General features: G+C 40.2%; 1 protein-coding gene across 3 annotated transcripts in view; it reads left to right on the top strand.

Annotated features, from left to right (window-relative positions):
* The first annotated feature begins 11,323 nt into the window (after positions 1–11,323).
* FNBP1L (formin binding protein 1 like) overlaps positions 11,324–23,834 on the top strand; it is a 123,387-nt gene continuing 110,876 nt past the window's right edge. For 2 of the 3 annotated variants that reach the window (XM_055401486.2, XM_055401487.2), the window contains exon 1: positions 11,331–11,524. In XM_055401486.2, coding sequence (XP_055257461.1) covers positions 11,501–11,524 — 24 coding nt within the window. In that variant the 5' untranslated portion in view covers positions 11,331–11,500. Of the gene's footprint in view, positions 11,525–23,834 lie in introns of all 3 variants that reach the window. The other variant, XM_088835507.1, reaches the window with a different exon arrangement.

Here is a 23,834-nt window from a genome sequence, read left to right on the forward strand (position 1 = left end):
ATAAAATAATCTAAAAATCAATGCTGGAAATATGACTTTCCTATATATACAGGCAACTTTAAAGCTTATTTATTCTTTAAATAATAATGGATTCTTGTTTAATTTAATCCATTGTTTAATTTAATCTTATTATTTAATCCATTATTATCTGGAACCTTTCATATCCATTTATTAATGTTAATTGAGTATTCTGTGCCAAGAATAAATCTGTCCTCAAAGAAGACAGACATGTAAGAAGACTGAGTTGTAATCTGCTTAGAGGACAGTAAGAACATACAAAGAAGCATCAAGTTCAAAGTCAGGAGAGTAAAAGAAGAGGGCAAGGGAGGTTCATGGAAGACTTCTCAGAGTCATCACATGTGAGATTTGTGCTTTAGATCTTGTAAGAGTTAACCAGATAGAGAGGGACACACGCACAGAGGCTTGATAGGGTACCCAGGCAGTTGTGCAACTAACCACAGTTGGGTATGGCTGGAGTTTAGGAACAAGGGCCAGGGAAAGAAGGAGATGGGCAGAGGGGTAGTTGGAGGCCATGTATATCATGAAGTTTCTTGAATATTATTCTAGAGAAAATACAAAATTCACAGTTCTATAAAATTTTTTTTCTTAAAAATGTGAACTTTAGGGTTTTAGTTTGACTATCCTTCCTGTGTCTTTTAAGCAACAGAATATTTAGGATCCATTATGGGAAAATTTGGATCACTGTCTTTCAAAGAATAAAGGAAATAACTACCTATAATGACCTCAGAAAATTAAATATGAAAGCTGAAGGAGAATTTGTAAGAATGCCCAGGACTACCGTCAATAGAAGAATACCAGACATTATTTTCTAGGGCACAGGTTGATAATAAGGTCCAGAGTTGTTTTTGTAAATGAGTCAAATGCATTGCATACATTGTGGTGCAGTCATGTAATTGATGGCATTTCTTTCCTCTGGGCATAGTGGGCCAGAATAGAACGCTAAGAAAAGGGAATAAAAATTATTTTCTTTCTCAGCATTTGTGTTTGCCAATTTTGCTGAAAGGGAGAGAGCAGGGGTAAAGAAGAGACACCATTTTTTAAGTCTGGTTTCAGAAGAATGACCCAAGCAGTGCTCTAGCACACTCAGCTGGGGGCAGTTTTTTGCAGATTTAATCCTGAAAACTGTAGTTGTTCCTTCAATACTGAAGAACATTTGTTGAGTAGTAGGTAGGAGGAGGTTGTCAAAGGTTGAGAAATAACCAAAGAAAAACCCATGAATCACTGAGGTAGTAATGAGTGAAAGGTTATTGTGCACATACCAAAAAGAACAGCCTGCAAACTGGGAGCGCTCAAACCAAAACATGGGATGAGGCTCAGGGGTATGTTATCATAAAGTAGCTTACATAGTGAGAAAACAGTTCCATTTATTCTTCACAGTGGTTGGTTATCATATTAGAATTTTCAGTGGTTTCATCATATCAACCTTGGATAACAGTACAAATTCTGCTTATGATTTCCAGAGGCATAAGCAAGAAATGACCCAGGTCAGGTAAGTCTCCTCCAAACAAGTTAAATTAAGCTTGCTTTCTTTGTCAAAGGGATTTCATCTGCTCGGAATTTTCAAGGCTGATCTCCCTTTGTTTTTAACAAGATAAATTGTGAACAGGTGGGCTGTTGTCTGATGCAGGTTCCTAACGTAGAGAATTCCTATGATTCCAGAACACTGGCAAGGGTTTCCGGAATGGTAGATTTTGCTAATCCTGGCCACAGCCACTAGAACTGAAGAAAAAGCAAGTTACTTAACAGAGGGGTAAGCAACTCCTCAATTACTCCATGTACTCTAGTAGCCCAAAACATTAATTCAGAGTCTTAAATATTGAGCTGTTTCCTGTCTCACTATCCAGAGTGTGGACAGATTTGATTCACCGGTCAGTTCTACACAAGTACCCTTCAGCATAGCTAAAGTGAGTCATTCATTTTTGGGGGTTTTTCCTGGGAAATACAGGGGATGGTATGTGTGTGAATGTGGAGTGTGTGTATTTGCATTTGTTGTTTTTTAGCAAATGCCATAGAATAGTGTGTGTGTGTGTGTTTGTGATTTCAATGTATAATCAAAATACATTGGGGAGTTAAAAAAAGAACCACAGACAAACATTATGGCTCAACAGCTGGAAATTTAGAAATTCTGACTTAATAGGCCTAGAGTGAAGCCTTGGCACTGTTGTTATTTTTGCAGTTTTAGATAGATAACATGTGGATATCACAGTAAAATTAAATGGTACAAAATATAATAATGGAAAATAAGATATCTTTTCACCTGAGTCTTCAAGTTCCCCTCTCTTTCAGTTTCTTGTGTGTCTTTCCAGAGTTATTCTCTGCATATAAATGCATATTTTAAAGTTCCTCCCTTTAAACAAAAATGATAGCATTCTCTTGCCAATGCTCTCAACCTTGTCAGGCACAAATTTTTAAATAAAATCTCCAAGAGATTTTGAAACAAATTCTTCATTAAGAGCCTCTGAAAAAAGCTATGCTTTTGTTCCTCAGAAAAAGCTATAAGGCAGTTATTTAAAATCTTTTATGTCCTATTTCAAGTGTTTACCAACTCCCTCAAACCCATAGTCCAAATTCATCTGGTTGAGAGTCCCTCACCTAGGGTGTTTAGGATCAGCCTGCATACTTAGTATTGCCACCAGATAAAAAAGAGGATGTCCAGTTAACCTTGAATTTCAGATAAACAACAAATAATTTTTTTTTTTTTTACTGTAAGTGTGTCCCATGTAATAATTGCAATATCTGAAACAAATTTAACTGGGAGTCCTGTATTTTTGCTAAATATGGCAACTCTACAGAAAATTTTGATCTATTGGAAGCTATTTCAACTAATTCTCTGTAGATTGTCCTGTATTAGAGAAGACCTAGATTATAACTATAGGACCAGGCTCTTCAGGCTAAAGCCAATCTAAAGAGTTTAACCAGAAATTGGATAGTTGTTGGCTTATTTTGAAATATGTGGCTTTAACTTGCTGTTTTTTCTAATGAGATAAAATTGTGCTATGCAACAAAGTGGTCACTAAAATAAAAAAATTCTATAATTTATATATAGTAGATTATTTTTCTTTCAAATAATTTAAAATATCTAAAGTCTGAGATATTTTGGTCTTTAAAATAAGCCTTAAAATCTTAGCTAATTGGGTTTGGACACGGATGAAGAACCAGCCTAGAGGTGTTTTTTTTTAAGTGTAACTGACAACGTTAGTTTCAGGTATGCAGCCTATTGATTTGCATTTGTATACATCCTGAAATGATCACCATATAAGTCTACTGAGAAGTAACTTATTGATTAATTAAATAATCTTTATTATTTTATTAAATCTTAATATTATTATTAAATCTTAATATTTAAGCACTGACTTAATATTACTTGATTAAGCATAAATAGTATAAAATCCTGAAATGGAGGATGAAAAATTGTGATTTATAACCTCTAAAGTAAATCAATAACATAATAATAAATATCAAATGAAAAAGACTTACAAATGTTAGAATTCTAATATGAGACAATAGAAACAAGGGTTACCGTAGTGGGTGTGATTCTCTTACATAGGAAATGAAGAAAAAATTAGGATCTGGTTATATCCTGAGTATTCCAAATACATTTGAATTGGACTCAGTAAAATTAAATTTTATTATTCCATTTAGTAGCTAATAGTTTATTTTCATTTCCTTCACTGATAATCTGCATTGGATTTAAACAGTGGTGTGCTGATGTTTAGTAATTAGTTTTCCAAGGGAAAAAAAAACCCTGATTTATAATATTTGCCAATTTCTGTGGCATAAACACTCTCACCATGATAGATGCTAATCTAACATTTTAAACAACCTGTTTGCAAAATTCCTGAGAACTTAACAAGTGGCCCTCAGTTCAGTTCAGTTCAGTCGCTCAGTCGTGACCGACTCTTTGTGACCCCATGAATCACAGCACACCAGGCCTCTCTGTCCATCACCAACTCCCGGAGTTCACTCAAACTCATGTCCATCGAGTCGGTGATGCCATCCAGCCATCTCATTGTCTGTTGTCCCCTTCTCCTCCTGCCCCCAATCCTTCCCAGCATCAGAGTCTTTTCCAGTGAGTCAACTTGTCGCATGAGGTGGACAAAGTATTGGAGTTTCAACTTTAGCATCAGTCCTTCCAATGAACATCCAGGATTGATCTCCTTTAGAATGGACTGGTTGGATCTCCTTGCAGTCCAAGGGACTCTCAAGAGTCTTCTCCAGCACCACAGTTCAAAAGCATCAAAAGTGGCCCTGTTGCTGCTGCTGCTAAGTCATTTCAGTCGTGTCCACCTCTGTGTGACCCCATAGATGGCAGCCCACCAGGCTCCCCCGTCCCTGGGATTCTCCAGGCAAAAACACTGGAGTGGGTTGCCATTTCCTTCTCCCTATGAGCATATAAAAGCTGTTTTTATTTCTATAAGTGCATATTGATACATCTGATTGGATTTTATAAAAAGAAAATAGAGAACTAGGTGTTCTTTTTGTTAACTGATGTGTATATCTTGAAATTTTGTTGACCAGCCCCCTCCCAAAAGAACCCTACAACAACAGCAAAAAAGGAATACTTTAAACATTTAATTAGTGGAAATTTTGAATGGGCTTGCAAAGGTTTAATAAACGCTTGAAGAAATCTGTTACTTTTGTTCTATCAGGTCTCCCAACTCTAAGGAGATTTTAACTGAAATGAATACCTAGATGCTTTTTGTTTAGTCGCTAAGTGGTGTCTGACTCTGAGACCCCAGGGACTGCAGCACGCAGAGTTACACAGTTCTATAATGACCAGTAAGAAAGAACCAGTCACCATAGAAAACTCGAAATGAGTTACCTCTTTAAGCAAATCCATTCCATATGATTTATGTAGAAATTTCTTTTACTTTTTGCCAAGTTTCATTAAAGCAGTTATATAAAATGATTTACCTGGAGTCAATAATGCAAAGCAGAATACCCAAAGACAAAATAATTGGTGGTTTTCTTTCTTTCTCTTCACCTTAAACTGTGCTCTTGACATTTGAATTTCTTCCAATGTTTGGTTAGGAAAACTGTTAGTGTAGAAAAGTAGTGATTATTGTTAACTAGCCAGTACCATTATTCATTTGGCTGTGTGAATCAGTATTCTAGTATGATCACATTTCTGGTGTGCTGCTACTTTTGAAGTATTAAAACACAGGTGTCAAGTACAGTGCCTTGATATTCTTCCTAATGGTAGTTTTAGCTTGATTGTTCTGGCCATCCTCTGTAGGTGATAATTCTATTTCTGGACACTGCCTCTATATTTTTAGTTTTAAGACATAGTCTAAAGATATTTGAATGACAAGAAAGGAATTACTACTGTTCATACTGGAGATATATATGGATGTGAGAGTTGGACCATAAAGAAGGCTGAGTGCCAAAGAATTGATGCTCTTGAACTGTGGTGTTGGAGAAGACTCTTGAGAGTCTTTTGGACAGCAAGGAGATCAAACCATCCAATCCTAAAGGAAATCAATCCTGAATATTCATTGGCAGAATTGTTGCTGAAGCTCCAATACTTTGGCCACCTGAGCAAACAACTGCCTCATTGGAAAGACCCTGATATTGGGAAAGATTGATGGCAGGAGGCGAAGGGCATGACAAGAGGATGAGATGGTTAGATGGCATCACTGCCTCAATTGACATGAGTTTGAGTAAGCTCTGGGAGATGGGGGGCATGCTGCAGTCCATGGGGTTGAAAAGAGTCAGACATGACTAAGCGACTGAACAACAACAACAATGCTAGAGATTGTTTGTTTTCAGTTGGTGGAGCTTCTGTATGATTTGTAATCATTTATGGATGGGAAATCCCATGGATGGAAGAGCCTCGTAGGCTGCGGTCCGTGGGGTTGCTAAGGGTCGGACACAACTGAGCGACTTCACTTTCACACACTGGAGAAGGAAATGGCAACCCACTCCAGTGTTCTTGCCTGGAGAATCCCAGGGACGGGGGAGCCTTGTGGGCTTCCGTCTATGGGGTCGCACAGAGTTGGACACGACTGAAGTGACTTAGCAGCAGCAGCAGCATGGATGGGACACTGATGCATGCATGCATTGAAAACTTTTCTATGCTTCAAATATTAAATTGATCTAAAGTTTAATTTTATCTTTGGAAACACTTTTCAAAAAAGTGTGTAAGACTTTTACTAACTTTACATCAATATGTGGAATAAACTTTTGCAAAAATTTAATTTTGACAAGTGATGATTTATGTTTGAAGGTTGATACATTTGGACTAGTAAATTGTTCTATATTTCAGAACGTAGAAGTGAATAACTGTGTTTCACAATCTGACTCAATAAAGAAATTCATGCCTGCAGTTTTTAAATTGAGGTAAAGTTGATGCGTGATATTTGATATCATGATAAGCTTTGCTGCTGCTGCTGCAAAGTCACTTCAGTCGTGTCCAACTCTGTGTGACCACATAGACGGAAGCCCACCAGGCTCCCCCGTCCCTAGGATTGTCCAGGCAAGAACACTGGAGTTGGTTGCCATTTCCTTCTCCAATGTGTGAAAGTGAAGTCGCTCAGTCGTGTCCGACCCTTAGTGACCCCACGGACTGCAGCCTACCAGGCTGCTCCATCCATGGGATTTTCTAGGCAAGAGTACTGGAGTGGCTTGCCATTGCCTTCTCCGATATAAGCTTTAGGTATACAAAATAGTAATTCACAATTTAAAAGATTATATTCCATTTATAATTATTATAAATATTGACTATATTTTCTGTGTTTCACTAGATATCCTTGTAGTTTATTTATTATATACATAGTAGTTTTTACCTCTTAATCTCCTATACCTACCTTGCTCCTCTCCCTTTCCCTGCTCCACTGGTAACCACTAGTTTGTTTTCTATATCTATAAGTCTGTTTCATTTTTTAACATTTATTTTTAACTGGATGGTAATTGCTTTACAATGTTATGTTAGTTTCTGCTGTATAACAATGTGAATGGACTATAACTGTACATATACCCCCTCTCTCTTGAGCCTCCCTCCCACTCCCGTAAGTCTGTTTCTTTTTTGTTATATTCACTAGTCTATTTTTTAGATTTTACATATAAGTGATATAACAGACCTACCTCTTGAGAAACCTGTATGCAGGTCAGGAAGCAACAGTTAGAACTGGACATGGAACAACAGACTGGTTCCAAATAGGAAAAGGAGTACGTCAAGGTTGTATATTGTCACCCTGCTTATTTAACTTATATGCAGAGTACCTCATGAGGAACACTGGGCTGGAAGAAGCACAAGCTGGAATCAAGATTGCCGGGAGAAATATCAATAACCTCAGATATGCAGATGACACCACCCTTATGGCAGAAAGTGAAGAGGAACTAAAAAGCCTCTTGATGAAAGTGAAAGAGGAGAGTGAAAAGGTTGGCTTGAAGCTCAACATTCAGAAAACAAAGATCATGGCATCTGGTGCCATCACTTCATGGGAAATGGATGGGGAAACAGTATCAGACTTTATTTTTTTGGGCTCCAAAATCACTGCAGATGCTGATTGCAGCCATGAAATTAAAAGACGCTTACTCCTTGGAAGGAAAGTTATGACCAAGCTAGATAGCATATTAAAAAGCAGAGACATTACTTTGCCACCAAAAGTCCGTCTAGTCAAGGCAATGGTTTTTCCCGTGGTCATGTATGGATGTGAGAGTTGGACTGTGAAGAAAGCTGATCGCCAAAGAATTGATGCTTTTGAACTGTGGTGCTGGAGAAGACTCTTGAGAGTCCCTTGGACTGCAAGGAGATCCAACCAATCCATTCTAAAGGAGATCAATCCTGGGTGTTCATTGGAAGGACTGATGCTAAAGCTGAAACTCCAATACTTTGGCCACCTCATGCAATGAGTTGACTCACTAGAAAAGACTCTGATGCTGGGAGGGATTGGGGGTGGGAGGAGAAGGGGACGACAGAGAATGAGATGGCTGGATGGCATCACCAACTCAATGGACATGAGTTTGAGTGAACTCCGGGAGTTGGTGATGGACAGGGAGGCCTGGCGTGCTGTGATTCATGGGGTCGCAAAGAGTCGGATATGACTGAGCGACTGAACTGAACTGAACTGATATAACAGAATTTATCTCTTTCTGTATGATTTATTTCACTTAACATAATACCCTATGAGGCCATCCATGTTGTTGCAAATGGCAAAATTTCAGTCTTTCTATATGGCTGAGTAGTATTTAATTGTGATACAAACACATATATTTTTGTGTGTATGTGCTCAGTCACTTCAGTCATGTCTTGACTCTCCGTGATGCCATGGACTGAAGTCTGCCAGACTTCTCTGTCCATGGGATTTTCCTGGCAAGAATGCCGGAGTGGCTTGCCATGCCCTCCTCCAGGGGATCTTCCTGACCCAGGGGTTGAACTCGTGTCTCCTGCATCGGCAGAAGGATTCTTTACTGCTGAGCCACCGAGGAAGCACCCCCTGCCCATATATATCTATATATCTATATCTATCTATCTATATATGTATATATCTGCTAGGAATCTTGGGGTGCATGTATCTTTTCAAATTTGTGGGGTTTTTTTTTGGATTATTTACCCAGGAGTGGAGTTGTTGGGTCATATGGTAGTTCTATTTTTAGTTTTTCTGAGAAACTTTCACACAATTTTCCACAGTGGCTGCAGCAATTTACATTCCCACTAACTATGTGAGGGGTCCCCTTTTTTTACATCCTCATAAGCATTTGTGTTCTTTTTGATGATAGCCATTCTGACATGTGAAATGATATTTCACTGTGGTTTTAATTTGCATTTCTCTGATGATTAATGATGTTGAGCACCTTTCCATGTACCTGTTAGCCATCTGTATGCCTTTTATGCCTGGAAAATTTGAAACTGAAACTATTAGTTAAATGTTTATAACATAAAAATTATAAAAGGGACTTACATTTTAGTTAATATATGATAAAAATATGCAAAAGAAAATGCAACAGTTCAATGACTTATCATGGAATAGAGTTCAAATATATGCCCGAGGATACAATGCATTAAATGACAATATTTTTCATAATAAATAGGAAGACAGTATAATAATTTTTAAAATTGTTAATAAGCTTGTATTTGAGCCCCTTCAAGTTTAACCAGTAGATTGGCTCCATTGTAAAAATATATAGAGAAATTTAGAATATTATTCCCTGATTCCTTCTTAGTGTTGATTACCTCAAAAAATAGGTAGGTCAAGCAGCAAAAAGATATAATTGGTTTGACAGAATTTTATCACTTAATGATGCAAAACATGATTTGGGGGTAATATCTGGAATATATTAATAATAGGTTGCTCTTATACGAAGGAGACTTTGCTTTCAAGATGCTAAATGTTATGTTTTACCTTTTTTAGAGACAAAATGATGTGTTTGAACTGCTCACAAAATACCTGGTCATGGGCCCATAAAGATTAAATCTTATATACAAAAATAATTTAGTACCCAATTTATTTTGATTATGACAAAAATCAACAGCCTTATAAGCTGTCATGCTGCTAATATGTATTTGTGTGTGTGATTATATATGTGTGTGTAAAACACCTCTGGGTGTTTGTTAGCCAAAATGTTCCTATAGTATTTTATGATAATGAAGACTAGCAAAATTTTTTTCTGAATTTGATGGCCCCAAACCTAACTTTTTGAAGAGAAATTAATTGTTCTAAGTGTGGAGTTCTGTTCAGAAATTTTGGAAGAAGAAAAATGCTCATTTAGGAAATAAGACTTTATGTACAGTTGGGGAATTGTGTAAACAGTATGGTTGAGGATAATCTTTATTGTGAACAGTAGATTATTTTACTTTTGAAGGGAAAGCACACCATTTTTTTTTAAGGGAGAGGAGAGGTGGATAGCAATGTTAGGTGATATAAATAGAAAAATGTTGGAAAGAGAAAAGTGTTTAGTCAATGCTTAACAGCGTTTTCACCGCATAGCACACTTCAGCATTTAAATATTGGCCATAACCCACTTGGAAGAGGGTATTTTTATGCTCCAGCTGGACTCAGAGAACTGCAGCAAACAATTTAGCAAGAGTGGTGGCTGGACAGTCAGGAAGGCTCAGGATATTTACCTCAAACCCGGGAGGAAGTACAGCTAGGCAGGAACAAAGATTAAAGCGGAAGAGACTGGGGCACCTGAGCAGGCCCTATAATAGGGGAGGAGTTTCAAATGCTGACTAGTCAGTTGGGAGAACTTAAAAACACTCAGCTGTCAAGACACTCTGAGGAGAGTTCTATTACTAGTGACTGGATTGAACTGTGTGTGTGTGATTAGGAGACAAGTAATTAATGCTCAAGCATTCGTTAGGAAGTTGCTAGGCGTATTTTGATGTCTAATAGCAACAAGTCAAACTTGCTGACTGCGGTTAATGATTACTCAGAAAGGCCGGGAAGTAACTCCACAGAGAAAAAAGGAAATGGTGGCCCTGCATCCAAGGTTGCGATATTCTGAGTGAAAGATATCCGAAGTTCGGAATAGGTTCTTTGAGCTACGGGTTAGGAATCTGCCTCTCATCCAACCCCCACGCGCGAGGGGCCCATTCCAGAAAAGGGGCAAGCTCAGTTCTCCTTTACTGCAGGTGACACCTCAGGTCACATTTTCCATTATCTTCCATCTCCTGTCCCGGGTCTCCTGCATTGCAGGCGGATTCTTTACTAACCGAGCTAACAGGGAAGACCCCTGTCATCACAATAATCCCAAATTAATGCTGAAAGATCTACTTTTTATGATTTCCTGGCAGAACTTATGGAAATATTTTATTAAAAACAGAATCAGAAGCACTTTGCATTTATATTTGACGTTCTAAACGTTTTAGTGATTCCTTTAACCATTAAGATCACTTTAACCATTAAGACTTTTTTTCCTTATAAATAAAATACAGCTCTCCACAATCTAAATCCAAGGATTTGGATGAGGTTTCCTTGTCTGGGTTTCTCCCAAGCGGAGGAGGCAAGAGGCAGTAAAGAACCGCCTCATTTAAGGGGGCATAGGGCAGAGAAGGGCGGTGGGCGACTTTTCCTTCTCTTTTCCTTCCTTTTTGGAGACAGATAGTCGGGTGGCTCCAGCGGCGGTGGGACATTCCGAGCCCGGAGGTAGGGGAAACAGAGACTGGGCGGGAAGGATGAGTTGTGCGAATGGTGGACCCTCCATTCAGAGTGGACCCGGCCCGCCTGGGCGGGCAAGTACGGGTCCGCCCAGATCCCAGGGTGCATCGCGCCCCGCCCCCTCCCCTCTCCGCGTCCCGCCTCCCCTCGGCCCTGGCCCCCTCCCAGCCGGCTCCGGGAGGCGGGGACGCGGCGTCGGCGGCGGCTCCTCCAGTCGCGTCTTTCTCGCTCACTGGGGAACCCGGCGGTGGCGGCACCTTTGGAGGCTGAGCAGCCGAGCCGGGAGCCCGCCTGTGGGAGGTCGGGCAGACTGACGGCAGAGCCGACGGACGGACGGACAGCGGGGCAGCCAGGCGCCTCGAGTCGCCTCAGGGTCCGCCATGAGCTGGGGCACGGAGCTGTGGGTGAGTCGGGGAGAGGGGCGCCCCGCGCGGACCCTGGCCCCGGAGGGACTCGGGCTGGGCAGGCGTCGGCGACCGGAGCGCGTCGGGCGGTCCCCGGCGCTGGCGGAGGGTGGGGGTACTGCTGTTCTTTGTGTGCGGACCCCTCTTCCCTCTAGGCAGGGCTTGAGGGGCTGCTGGTCCGCGCTCCCGTCCCTGCCGCGGCGGTGGGGCTGAGGGCAGCGAATTGGACGGCCGGGGGAGCTGCTCGCCGGTTGTCGCGTCCGCCGCCATCCTCTCGGCTTCCCTCTCTTCTCCTCCGCCTTCACTTTCCGGACGCCTGGCTCCGCGCCGGGCCGCGCTGCTCTGCCTTTGTACCTCCCCTCCCAGAGGCGGGGGAGGGGGCCCATTGTCCCAGTGGGGCGCTGTTCGCGGGCGGGGAGGGGGCTCGCCGCGGCCCGGAGCCGGGCGAGGGTCCCTGGGGCGAGGGCGTCTCCGGACCAGGGCGACGCGGGGAGCCGCGAGGCACCGCCCGCCGCCGTCGCCCCAGGTAGGGGGAGCCGGGCGGCTTTGTTCGGAGTCCGGCCTCTGGCCAGCCAGGCCCAGCCCACACGCCCATTTGCCGCTCCGTGTCTCGGTGCTTTGACCGGAGTGGCTTCGGGGACTCTAGCTGGGCCACCTCTGGCTGCTATCTTGAGCCAGGGGGGTGGCTTTTGTGATCTGAATTAAATTGAGTGATCGATGGGGAAGTCAGTTTTCCCAAAATCGTACGACTTCCCGATTGCTTTACTTCCCTTCCGTTGTTCTTTATTCTCACTCCTTCTCTCGCTTTTCTTTTTCCTACTTGCCTTTCTTGGGCGCTGAAGGTTCTAGACAATGCCCAGTGTCAGGCCAGGTGAGGGTGGACTATAATAGGTCAGAGAATTGGCTCGTGACGCCTCCACGAGAAGGGTGGAGGTGTGGCGGGCAGTGATTTCTCAGGTGCCGCGGAGGGACGGAGAACGTGGGGGCGCTGTCCCGAGATCCTCCTGATTTCAGCCATTCCGCCTTTTTATCCCACCTGTGCATGTTTTCCTTGCCTTTTGTTAACCAGGATCTTCTGAAATCACTGCAAGAGAAAGAAGTTTTTTGTCTCCGCACATCCAGTTAGGGTGGCAGTGAAGGCAGATCGGTTAATTGAAGGGCACAGTTTTATGTTTCACGTTTTACTCACAGATTGGGAATCTTAGAATTGAACTTTACGGTTCATCTAGTTGATGAACTTAAGCCAGCCCAGAAATCTGCAACATTCTAGGCAAGTGTTTGCCCATTCTGTAAACACACCGCCCAACAGAAAATACCCTAGGGGCCTTTCCATTTACGTTCTTAGGTAGCATTAATTATACCTGTTTTGGGGAGGACTGTGTAGTGAATTATGTGAGCTTTGATTTTTTACTTTGGTTAGAGTCTCAGGCATTATTGATCTCTTCCATCGACAATAGGACATTCTGTAATTGATTATAGTTTGCCCTAATTAAAGGAGATGAACATGTTTTACTTTCCAATTTTATAATTAGAAAATTATTTTTATTTTTACATGCTTGTATGATCCACGTTTCAGAGGAAGGAAAAATGTAAGCAGAATACTTTAAAAAGTATAGTAAAACAGTGGAGGGATATTGTTTAGATTTAGCTTAATTTAGACTGGAAAAAAATTGCTTTGTATAACACTGTTGAAAAGCAATTTTAAGGAGAAACAAAATATTTTAGTGAAGACTAAGATGTGATCTTTAAAAATATTTTAATTTAAAAATATAATAGAATCAGAAGCAGTTACCTATCTCCTAGTTCAGTGATTTACGTTCAGCGTTTGAGTAGTTTTTAAAAAGGTAAACCATAGAAGAGGTGGGAATTTCTGTTTTAACTAAAAATTATTTTATATCCTTTTGGAATAAAACATTTTAATTTTTCTCTTAAACTTTCATATATCTCCAGGTTTTAACTTGTTTTTTTAGTGATTTGAGGGAAATGTTAGGAATTAAATGACGTGGAATCAACTAATATCAACTGATGCTTACACTTTAAGTAAGTAGAAATTGGTATAGGGAACTGTTTGCACCAGAAGAGGCCTTAGAAAAATTTGAGTAGATTTCCTGGGTTTTTGCAGTTATTTATTTATTTAAGTTTGGCTGTGCTGGGTCTTTGTTGCTGTCTCTAGTTGCGGAGAGCAGGGGCTTCTCTTTGCAGTGGCTTCACTTGCGGAGCTCTGGTTTTAGGGCATGTGGGCTTCAATAGTTGCGGTGTGCGTGTTCAAGTCGTAGCCGACTCTTTTCCACCCTACAGACTGTAGCCTGCCAGGCTCCTTTGTCCATAGGATTTCCCAGCAAGAATACTGGAGTGGGTTGCCATTTCCTTTTCCAGGGCTTCTTCCGACCCAGGGATTGAACCTGTTTCTTTACCAGTGACTCACCTGGGAAGCCCCAGGTTCGAGCAAAATTAATGTCAGGGAAACATTAATAAAAGAATGTAATTCCATGGTTGACCCATATTCACATTGATTTAATGATAAAGAAGCTATTTGAAGCATTCATACTTGAATTCCTAGTCTGGTAAAGAAATTTGGATTCCTTCTGTCACCAGTAACCGCACCCTTACCTCTACTCTGCCAATCCTGTGTGCTTGGCAAAGCATGCATTAGATTGATTCAGACTTCGGGCTTCCCTGGTGGCTCAAAGGGTAGAGCGTCTGCCTGCAATGCAGGAGACCTGGGTTCAATCCCTGGGTCAGGAACATCCCCTGGAGAAGGAAATGGCGACCCACTTCAGTACTCTTGCCTGGAAAATCCCATGGACAGAAAAGCCTGGTAGACTACAGTCCATGGGATCACAAAGAGTCGAACACGACTGAGCGACTTCACTTTCACTTTTCTTTCACTGGTACCTCAGAATTATGCACAAATGGTTTTAGTTGTGGCGGGTGGGCTCAGTATTGCTGTTCTCTGGCTGTTGTGGAGCATGGGCTTAGTTGCTCTGACACATGTGGGATCTTCGCAAATCTGGGATTGAACCTGTGTCCTGCATTGGCAAGGCGTAGATTTCCTGTTGTTGTTTTTATTTACTTATTTTTACAAATCTCAGTTTTGAATAAGGATATTGTGGTTCAATATGATTGTAACAAACACCTGCTCTTGTCATTGAGGAATTTGAGGCTGGGAAAATTGTATTGAAAAGTTGAATTTAGAAACCAGTTCTTAATATTATTTTCATCTGTAGGATCACATTATTGTCCCAAAGTTAAACCTCACTGAGAACATATTGTTAACAAAAGAAAATATGATAAAGCAGTTATGCACTCAAACTTGTTTATTTCTTATAATATTCATTGGCGTTTATTGCTATCTTAAGTCTTACATTAAACTTGAGAATAAAGTTATAAAATTAAATCATTCTAATACTCTGGGGTACAGAACTAATAATAATAGGCTAAATTGGTTGTGTCAGAGTTTTGTTTGGGGATATAAGTTAACTGGTAATAAATTGTGCTTTAAGAGATTTCTTGTGTTCCAAATGGGCATTTAAGTTAGGTAGTGAATATATGCTAGGGACTCAGTTCTGGGTTCTGTGTTCTGGGTGGTATCACTCAAAGAGGTGACAGTCATTTCTTCAGGATGCATTGTTTATTATGTTAATTTCTTTATTACCATAGGAAGAATGGTAGATAGAGAAATCTAAATATGAATTAATAATTTTGCAAAGCATAGATTTTGTAATGATTAGCCCTTTTTTACAAATAAGGAAATTAGAAATTGGAGAAGTTCTGTCTTTTATTTATTAGGAGATAGCTTTTTAGTTTTTTGAGGAGCAAGTTAAAGGTCAATGAGAAAAAAAATCAGTTTATGTATGGATTGTGACTGTATATATAGATAGAAAAAAAAGTTTGCAAAGGTCACATTCTTATCGTGATTTATTAAAAAATTTGCTCCCTCCTTATTGGGGAAATGAGGGAAGTAGTCTGGAAATTAGGAAGTAGGTTCAAATGTCTGACTTAATTTTTACGGATACATAAACCTTTTTTGTGCCTTAGTTTCCTGGTCTGTGATTTTTGGCCCTTAGTTTTCAGAGTGTATAATTTGAAAGCCATTATTATTTTCATCATATAGCTAGGTGCATACGACAAGGCTCACGATATCTTTATGGAAGAAATTTAAAAATGTGCATTGGTTGATAGATTCAGTGAATTCTTTATTTAACACTGCTAGTCTTAACCCGTTAATGCTTCCTATCTTTGGTAACACTTCTGTATTGACACTTATATTGTAAGCATGTAAAACTAAACTTTTGAGTCCTCGAGTGTAGGGACTGGGTTAATGTTTTTGTTTTCATTAATACAGTGACTGTTGGTGATCATACATGTTGCACACTTGAATTAATAGTTCATTGCATTACCCAGAGTATTGATTACTGATTAATTATTGGATCCTTGAGGAAGCTTTTATGGTTCCGAAAGCCTTAGTAGGTGATGATAAATTTAGGTGGTCTAGTTATTAACAATTGAAGAAGGTCTAAATGATCTGAAGCCAAAATGATGAACTCAAGTTGTAGTATTTGGGTTAATAGTTTTTATAGATTGGGGAAAAAAACTGATCTCTAAAGGTAGTTCTTGTAAATTCACCTAATGATGTGACTGCCAAAATAGCCAATGAAATAGTAACTCGACTTGCTGTGGTGAGCATTTTGAATTGTTTAGAAATACTGAATCACTATGTTATATAACAGGATCTAACATAGTGTTGTAGATAAGTTAAACTTAGAAAACAAACTCACATAGAGATTCGTGATGAGGGTAGGGGAGGAGAGGAAGGAAGTTGGGTGAAGACAGTCCAAAGGTATAAACTTGCAGTTTTAAGTACTAGAATGTGGTAAATATAATTAACAGTATTGTATATTACGTATGAAGGTATCTCTAGTGGCTCAGTGGTAAAGAATCTGCCTGCCAATGCAGGAAACGTGGGTTCAGTCCCTAGGTGGGGAAGATCCCCCAGAGAAGGAAATGGCAACCTACTCCAGTATTCTTGCCTGGGAAATCCCATGAACAGAAACGCCTGGAGAGCTACAGTCCTCGGGGTTGCAAAAGAGTTGACACGACTTAACAACTAAACAACAATGATATATAGGAAGATTGTTAAGAGAGTAAATCCTAAGGGTTAAATTTTTTTAGTTCTTTAATTTTGTATCTGTATGAGATGATGTTCATTGAACTTATTGTGGTAATCATTTTATGATGTATTTAAGTCAAATCATTATGCTGTACCTTAAACTTATATAGTGCTGCATGTCAGTTATATCACAGAAAAACTGAAAGGAGGGAGAAAAACCCAAATAGCTGATGAAATCGTAGACCACATGTAGATTTTTACAGCTCAAAGGAGTTTGGTCCCATTGTAGTCTATAGTGTTTAGACCAAATCTTGGTTTTATTTAAGATTTTTTTAGAATATACTTATTTAGAGGAGGTTGACAAAGAAGGCTCCAAATCTTGTGAACTGCATTGTTTTTTCAAAGGCCATGAAAGTACTGTAGAAATTTGGTTTAAAAAATGAAATAATTATTGAGTGTCTATTATGGAGAAACACAGTGTGATGTGTGTGCGTAGTTGCTCAGTCGTGTCTGACTCTTTGCAACCCCATGGACTGTAGCCCGCCAGGCTCCTCTGTCCATAGGGATTCTTTAGGCAAGAATATTGGAGTGGGTTTCTGTGCCCTCCTCCAGGGGATCTTCCTAACCCAGGGATTGAACCCAGGTCTCCAGCATTGCAGGCGGATTTTTACTGTCTGAGTCACCAGGGAAATGCGATATACTAAGATTTATTAAAGCTTGTAATGTCAGACTTATGAATTAGTCATTTTGAGGTGATACTACTTTCCTAACTCTAGAATATTCCCCTATATTGATATCACTGTTCAGAATATCTTCTGTTGACCAGTTCCTCCTAACCCCCTCCCTCTAGAGTATACATTCTGGATGTTACCTTTCTTATGGGACTACCCCCTTATATTTATTTCTTGCAAATTCAAGTCTTTGGAAAATAGTAATGGTATAAATATGTCTTACATTACCTTTTTTGGGGTAGAAATTGTTGTGTTCAACATTGTATTACTGTCATTACTAATTAAGGAGGGCAACAGTCAATCAAGACACTTATTTATGCTGCTATTCTCTCAACAATAATAAGGTGGAGGCTGGAGAGTAAGCCAGTCTCCTCTTCATTGCTATTTCCTTAAACCACTCATTTCCACTCCCCTCTATTTTATCTTAAAAAAAGAAGAGCACTCTCTCCTTCCCCCAGTCTATAAAATATAGGTTTGGCTGGAAACTTAAAAGCCTGTTCTACCTATTTTTTTCTTATCAGCCCCTGTATGCAGGCAGAAAATAGGACAAGAGAATAATAATGGTTTGTAATAATGGAGCATCTTCTGTGTGTACTCACAAATAGTATCTTATTTCATAATCTTCAACTTTAAACATTTGCCTCTCATTAGCAAAAAAACAAAAAAACCCTCTTTTGGGAAACATAGTCATATATGCTGTATATTAAAAACTAGTAGGAAAATATTATATAAAATGTTTTTGTTTTATAGGAAACAAACTTGTTCCATATATTAGCAATTTTCATATAAGTTCTTGATAGAGAACTAGCCAGACTTTTTAACAGTACCTTGTGAAATATGTGCAATATTAGTATATATTTGTTACATGTTGAAAAATAATATATAGAATCAGATTTTCCTATTTTTGGCACACCATTATTTTGTTGTTTCTGGACCATAAAAGTCATCTGTTTTGTTCCTTTTGTATTCTTGCTGTGTTCTGAATTTGTAGGAAAGGAATAGGTATGTAATAAGCATTGAAATATTTGTTGAATGAGGGAATTAGTGAATTGCTAGAACTCTATCATCAAATCATGTCAAAACGAAGGTTATTTTAGTGTTTTTTCCCCCAAACATGTATATTTCTCTTATCTTTGTTTAATATTAGGGGCCCTTTTTATAATTTGAAATTTAATTACTTCTGTTTTTTCATACGAAGTTTTTCAGTTTAGTTAATGTTGAATCCTCATTTCCTTGATTCAGTTCAGTTGCTCAGTCGTGTCGACTCTTTTCGACCCCATGAATCACAGCACGCCAGGCCTCCCTGTCCATCACCAACTCCCAGTTCACTCAAACTCATGTCCACAGAGTCGGTGATGCCATCCAGCCATCTCATTCTCTGTCATCCCCTTCTCCTCCCGCCCCCAATCCTTCGCAGTATCAGTCTTTTCCAGTGAGTCAACTCCTCGCATGAGGTGGCCAAAGTATTGGAGTTTCAGCTTTAGCATCAGTCCTTCCAATGAACACCCAGGATCGATCTCCTTTAGAATGGACTGGTTGGATCTCTTGCAGTCCAAGGGACTCTCGAGAGTCTTCTCCAGCACCACAGTTCAAAAGCATCAATTCTTCAGCGCTCAGCTTTCTTCACAGTCCAATTTCCTTGATTATTTGAGTGCAAATGATTGTCTTGCTACTGCTGCTAAGTCACCTTAGTCGTGTCCAACTCTGTGTGACCCCATAGACGGAAGCCCACCAGGCTCCCCCTTCCCTGGGATTCTCCAGGCAAGAACACTGGAGTGGGTTGCCATTTCCTTCTGCCTATTAGAAGGCCCTTTGGATTCTAAAAATGAGAACAATGTCTGTTACATGCTTTGACTATTAATGGGTCATTATGTATGAATAACGTGAATGTAAGTGGTCTGAGAGTTAAATGAATTAGGAAAGCATAAAATATTGATTTTCAGAGAACAGAAATTATAAGGTGATTCTGATAGATTTTTTAAAAATGTTAATAGTGGCTAGTTGAGATTTTTTTGCATTATAAATAATAAAAATAGAAATAATTGAAACTGCTATGGTAAGTAGCTTTTAAATAAACAAAGAAACCTTTGCTTTTGAATAATTTTCTGGTCTAAGATGTTAGATGTTAACTTAGACCAACATTCTTTACTATTAACATTTACTAGTAACGTTCTTTACTATTTGCTGCTGCTGCTGCTAAGTCACTTCAGTCATGTCCGACTCTGTGCGATCCCATAGACGGCAGCCCACCAGGCCCCCCCACCCCGTCCCTGGGATTCTCCAGGCAAGAACACTAGAGTGGGTTGCCATTTCCTCCTCCATGCATGGAAGTGAAAAGTGAAAGTGAAGTTGCTCAGTCGTGTCGGACTCTTCGAGACCCCATGGACTGCAGCCCACCAGGCTCCTCCGTCCATAGATTCTCCAGGCAAGAGTACTGGAGTGGGATGCCATTGCCTTCTCCATTACTATTTGAAAAGACTGAATACAATGAATATTTCTTAACTTTTTTTAATAGGAAAATTTTATTTCATTTCATTTAAAGTAACATTAAAGTAACATTTTCATTATAATATAACATTCATAAAGTATACAGTTTTTATATGTATCTTAAGATTTAAAAAAATAGAATGAATGCACTCTTTCATGTCACTCCCACCAAGAGCAAGATGCAGAAGTCTCGCTTATGCCATCCCCACTAAACATCCCCCAAAGGCAGTCATTGTTCTAACTTGAATTGCCTTTGGTTAGTTTTGTAGGTTTTTTTAACCTCACAAAAATGATATGATATGTACTGTTTTCCATCTGACTTCTTCCATTTAACATGGACTGTGAGAATCATCCTTTTCTGATAGTTTGTAGTGTCCCATTGTATGTATAAGCTTTGTATTTTTTTCTGCCTTGTGCCTGGGGTCACTCCTAGTCTGTTGTTCAGTCGCTCTGTCATATCCAACTCTTTGTGACCCTATGGACTGCAGCACACCAGGCTTTCCTGTCCATCACCATCTCCTAGAGCTTGCTCAAGCTCATGTCCATTGAATCAGTGATGCCATCCAACCATCTGGTCCTCTCTCATCCCCTTCTCCTGCCTTCAATCTTTCCCAGCGTCAGGGTCTTTTCTAATGAGTCGGCTCTTCTCATCAGGTGGCCAAAGTATTGGAGCTTCAGTTTCAGCATCAGTCCTTCCAGTGACTATTCAGAGTTGGTTTCCTTTAGGATTGACTGGTTTGACCTTGCAGTTCAAGGGACTCTCAAGAGTCTTCTCCAACATCACAGTTCAAAAGCATCGATTCTTCAGCACTCAGTCTTCTTTGTGGTCCACCTCTCATATCCATGACTACTGGAAAAACCATAGCTTTGACTATAGGGACCTTTGTTGGAAAGTAATGTCTCTGCTTTTTAATACTCTGGGACCACCTTAAACCAAGTTCAGGGCTTGAAATTTCCTTTGTGTGGCTGTCAGATTTTGATTTTTGTCTCCATATCTCTTGTAATGTTCAGTTCAGTTGCTCAGTCACATCCGACTCTGCGACCCCATGAATCGCAGCACACCAGGCCTCCCTGTCCATCACCAACTCCTGGAGTTTACCCAAACTCATGTCCATCGAGTCGGTGATGCCATCCAGTCATCTCATCCTCTGTCGTTCCCTTCTCCTCCCGCCCCCAATCCCTCCCAGATCCAGGGTCTTTTCCAGTGAGTCAACTCTTTGCATGAGGTGGCCAAAGTATTGGAGTTTCAGCTTCAACATCAGGCCTTCCAGTGAACACCCAGGACTGATCTCCTTTACGATGGACTGATTGGATCTCCTTGCAGTCCAGGGGACTCTCAAGAGTCCTCTCCAGCACCACAGTTCAAAAGCATCAATTCTTCGGCAATCAGCTTTCTTCACAGTCCAACTCTTACATCCATACATGACCACTGGAAAAACCATAGCCTTGACTAGACGAACCTTTGTTGGCAAAGTAATGTCTCTGCTTTTTAATATACTATCTAGGTTGGTCATAACTTTCCTTCCAAGGAGTAAGCGTCTTTTAATTTCACGGCTGCAATCAGCATCCGCAGTGATTTTGGAGCCCAAAAAATAAAGTCTGACACTGTTTCCCCATCTATTTCCCATGAAGTGATGGGCTTCCCTGGTGGCTCAGAGGTTAAAGCGTCTGCCTCCAATGCGGGAGACCCGGGTTCGATCCCTGGGTCGGGAAGATCCCCTGGAGAAGGAAACGGTAACCCACTCCGGTATTCTTGCCTGGAGAATCCCATGGACGGAGAAGCCTAGTAGGCTACAGTCCACGGGGTTGCAAAGAGTCGGACACGACTGAGCAACGGAACGGATGGGACCAGATGCCATGATCTTTGTTTTCCGAATATTGAGCTTCAAGCTAACCTTTTCACTCTCCTCTTTCACTTTCATCAAGAGGCTTTTTAGTTCCTCTTCACTTTCTGCCATAAGGTTGGTGTCATCTGCATATCTGAGGTTATTGATATTTCTCCCAACATTTCTTGTAATGTTACTAAAACAAAAATCCTGATTTTCAGTAAAAAGGCAAGTATCCTTGAGGCAAAGTAGGTGGTATGTGCCTTTTTCCCTTTCTGGATTCTAATTTTTGCTTCACGTGTGACTTTGTAATTCCTTATCGTCTTGACTTGTGTTTGGTGCTTTAAATGTTTTGAAATACATTTTATCCATATTTTAAAGTTTTTATCCATTGCAATAATCATAGTTGCTCCAAATAACCAAGCCTGCCACTATTGGAAACTGGAAATTCTTAGGTTGAGTTTTTAATTTTTGCTATTATGTTTTTAATTTCTAAGAGCTACTTTTTGTTTGTTTTTTGCTTGTTTTCTGAATTTTTTTTTTGTTTTGCCACACTGTGCAGCTTGTGGGATTTTAGGTTCCAAATCAGGGTTTGAACTTAGGCCATGGCAGTGAAAGCACCAAATCCTAACCGCTAGACCACCAGGAGGCTTTTAAAATAGCATCTTCTCCTTGCATCTTGGAGCAATATCTTATCTTAGTTATTTGTGTATATTAAAAGATAGGTTTTTGTTTTACTGTGTTTAGTTTTATTATCCTTGCATAATATCCAAAGCTTCCACATTGCTTTTTTTCCTCTTAGTTTTGGTTCCTTCCTGCGGGCTTTCTCTAGTTGCAGAGAGCAGGGGCTATTCTCTAGTTGGAGCGTGTGGGCTTCTCATTGCGGGATCTTATTGGATCAGAGATCGAACCGGTGTACCCTGCATTGCAAGGTGGATTCTTAACCAGTGGACCACCATGAAAGCCAGGGTTTCATTAACAGACTTAAGTATTTTGTGATCTTAGGACCCTGGAAAGATGTCTGTTAAGATTAGGACATACTGAGCTCTGACAATGCCCTAAGTTTAGGGTTTGGGCTGTTAAAAGTCTTTTAAGGGATTTTGTTTTATAGTTTACTCTGGGCTTGTTCAGATCCTCTGTCTCTTTTCCAGTCCTATTGTGACAGTGCAGGAGGTTAACTATAGTCTTTCTTTTGATGTCATATTTATCATTGCTGTTGATGGTGTTGGGAGCCACAACTTGATTTAATTCCTTTTTTTACTGGTAGGTGCTTAAATAGTTTGTCTTGTATGACAAGAAATTTGGAGGTAGGCAGTCACTGGCATGGGTTTATAAACCTAATACTATCAGTTAGCGTCTGTGCAGCTGCTTTGGACTTTTCCTCAGGATTGCAATGTTGGTTGTAGCTCCAGCCATCATGTCTGCTTTTAAGACCAAAAGAAAAAGAAAGGAAAAATAGAAAAAGAAAAGAAGGAACATCAGCTATGTCTGCCTCTTTATCAGGAAGGCAAATACTTTCCCAGAAACCCTACGTCAAACTTCCCCTTAGGTTTCACTGTCTAAAGCTGGGTAAATTGCCACCTGGACAAAATTAGGATTCTCTTAGAAAGAAAGAGTATAAGGCAACCCAAAACATAGAATTTATAGTCTTTGTTCCTAAGGAGTTAATGATGGCTTCGTAGATACACATCTGTATCCAGGTGTGTATATACATTTGTAGATATATACATAGTTGAATATTAGCATGGGAGTTAAAAAAAGGCAGCTGTGTAAGTGACAGCAGATATTTTAGAGGTGAATTCTTAAGGGGCCTAACACAGCCCACCATCATTTTAAGAGACCTGGTGGGTGAAGGACTTAAATGTCTTCACTGCAGTCTAGTGGCTGCTGCTTGATTGGCACACTGTGCCATGCTGACATCACTTGCTAGAATAGATGAATGTTTTGAACAAGTATCCACAATTGATGGGGGGGGCATAGTGAAATGACCTGTCCTCAGACTGAGTAAAGGCACTGCAGGGACTGAGGAAAGGGTGCTGAAGTAGGAGTCTACAAGTTTATTTGTGTGTGAAAAGTTTTCCTGGATCTTGGAAATGGTGAAGATCTCTGGTAATTTCCCAGGTCTCTTGGTCACCTGGATATAATGCCAAACTATA

This window comes from Moschus berezovskii, chromosome 4, assembly GCF_049115385.1.
Source record: "Moschus berezovskii isolate FMDL1 chromosome 4, NW_MosBer_1.0, whole genome shotgun sequence".
NCBI classification, from domain to species: domain Eukaryota; kingdom Metazoa; phylum Chordata; class Mammalia; order Artiodactyla; family Moschidae; genus Moschus; species Moschus berezovskii.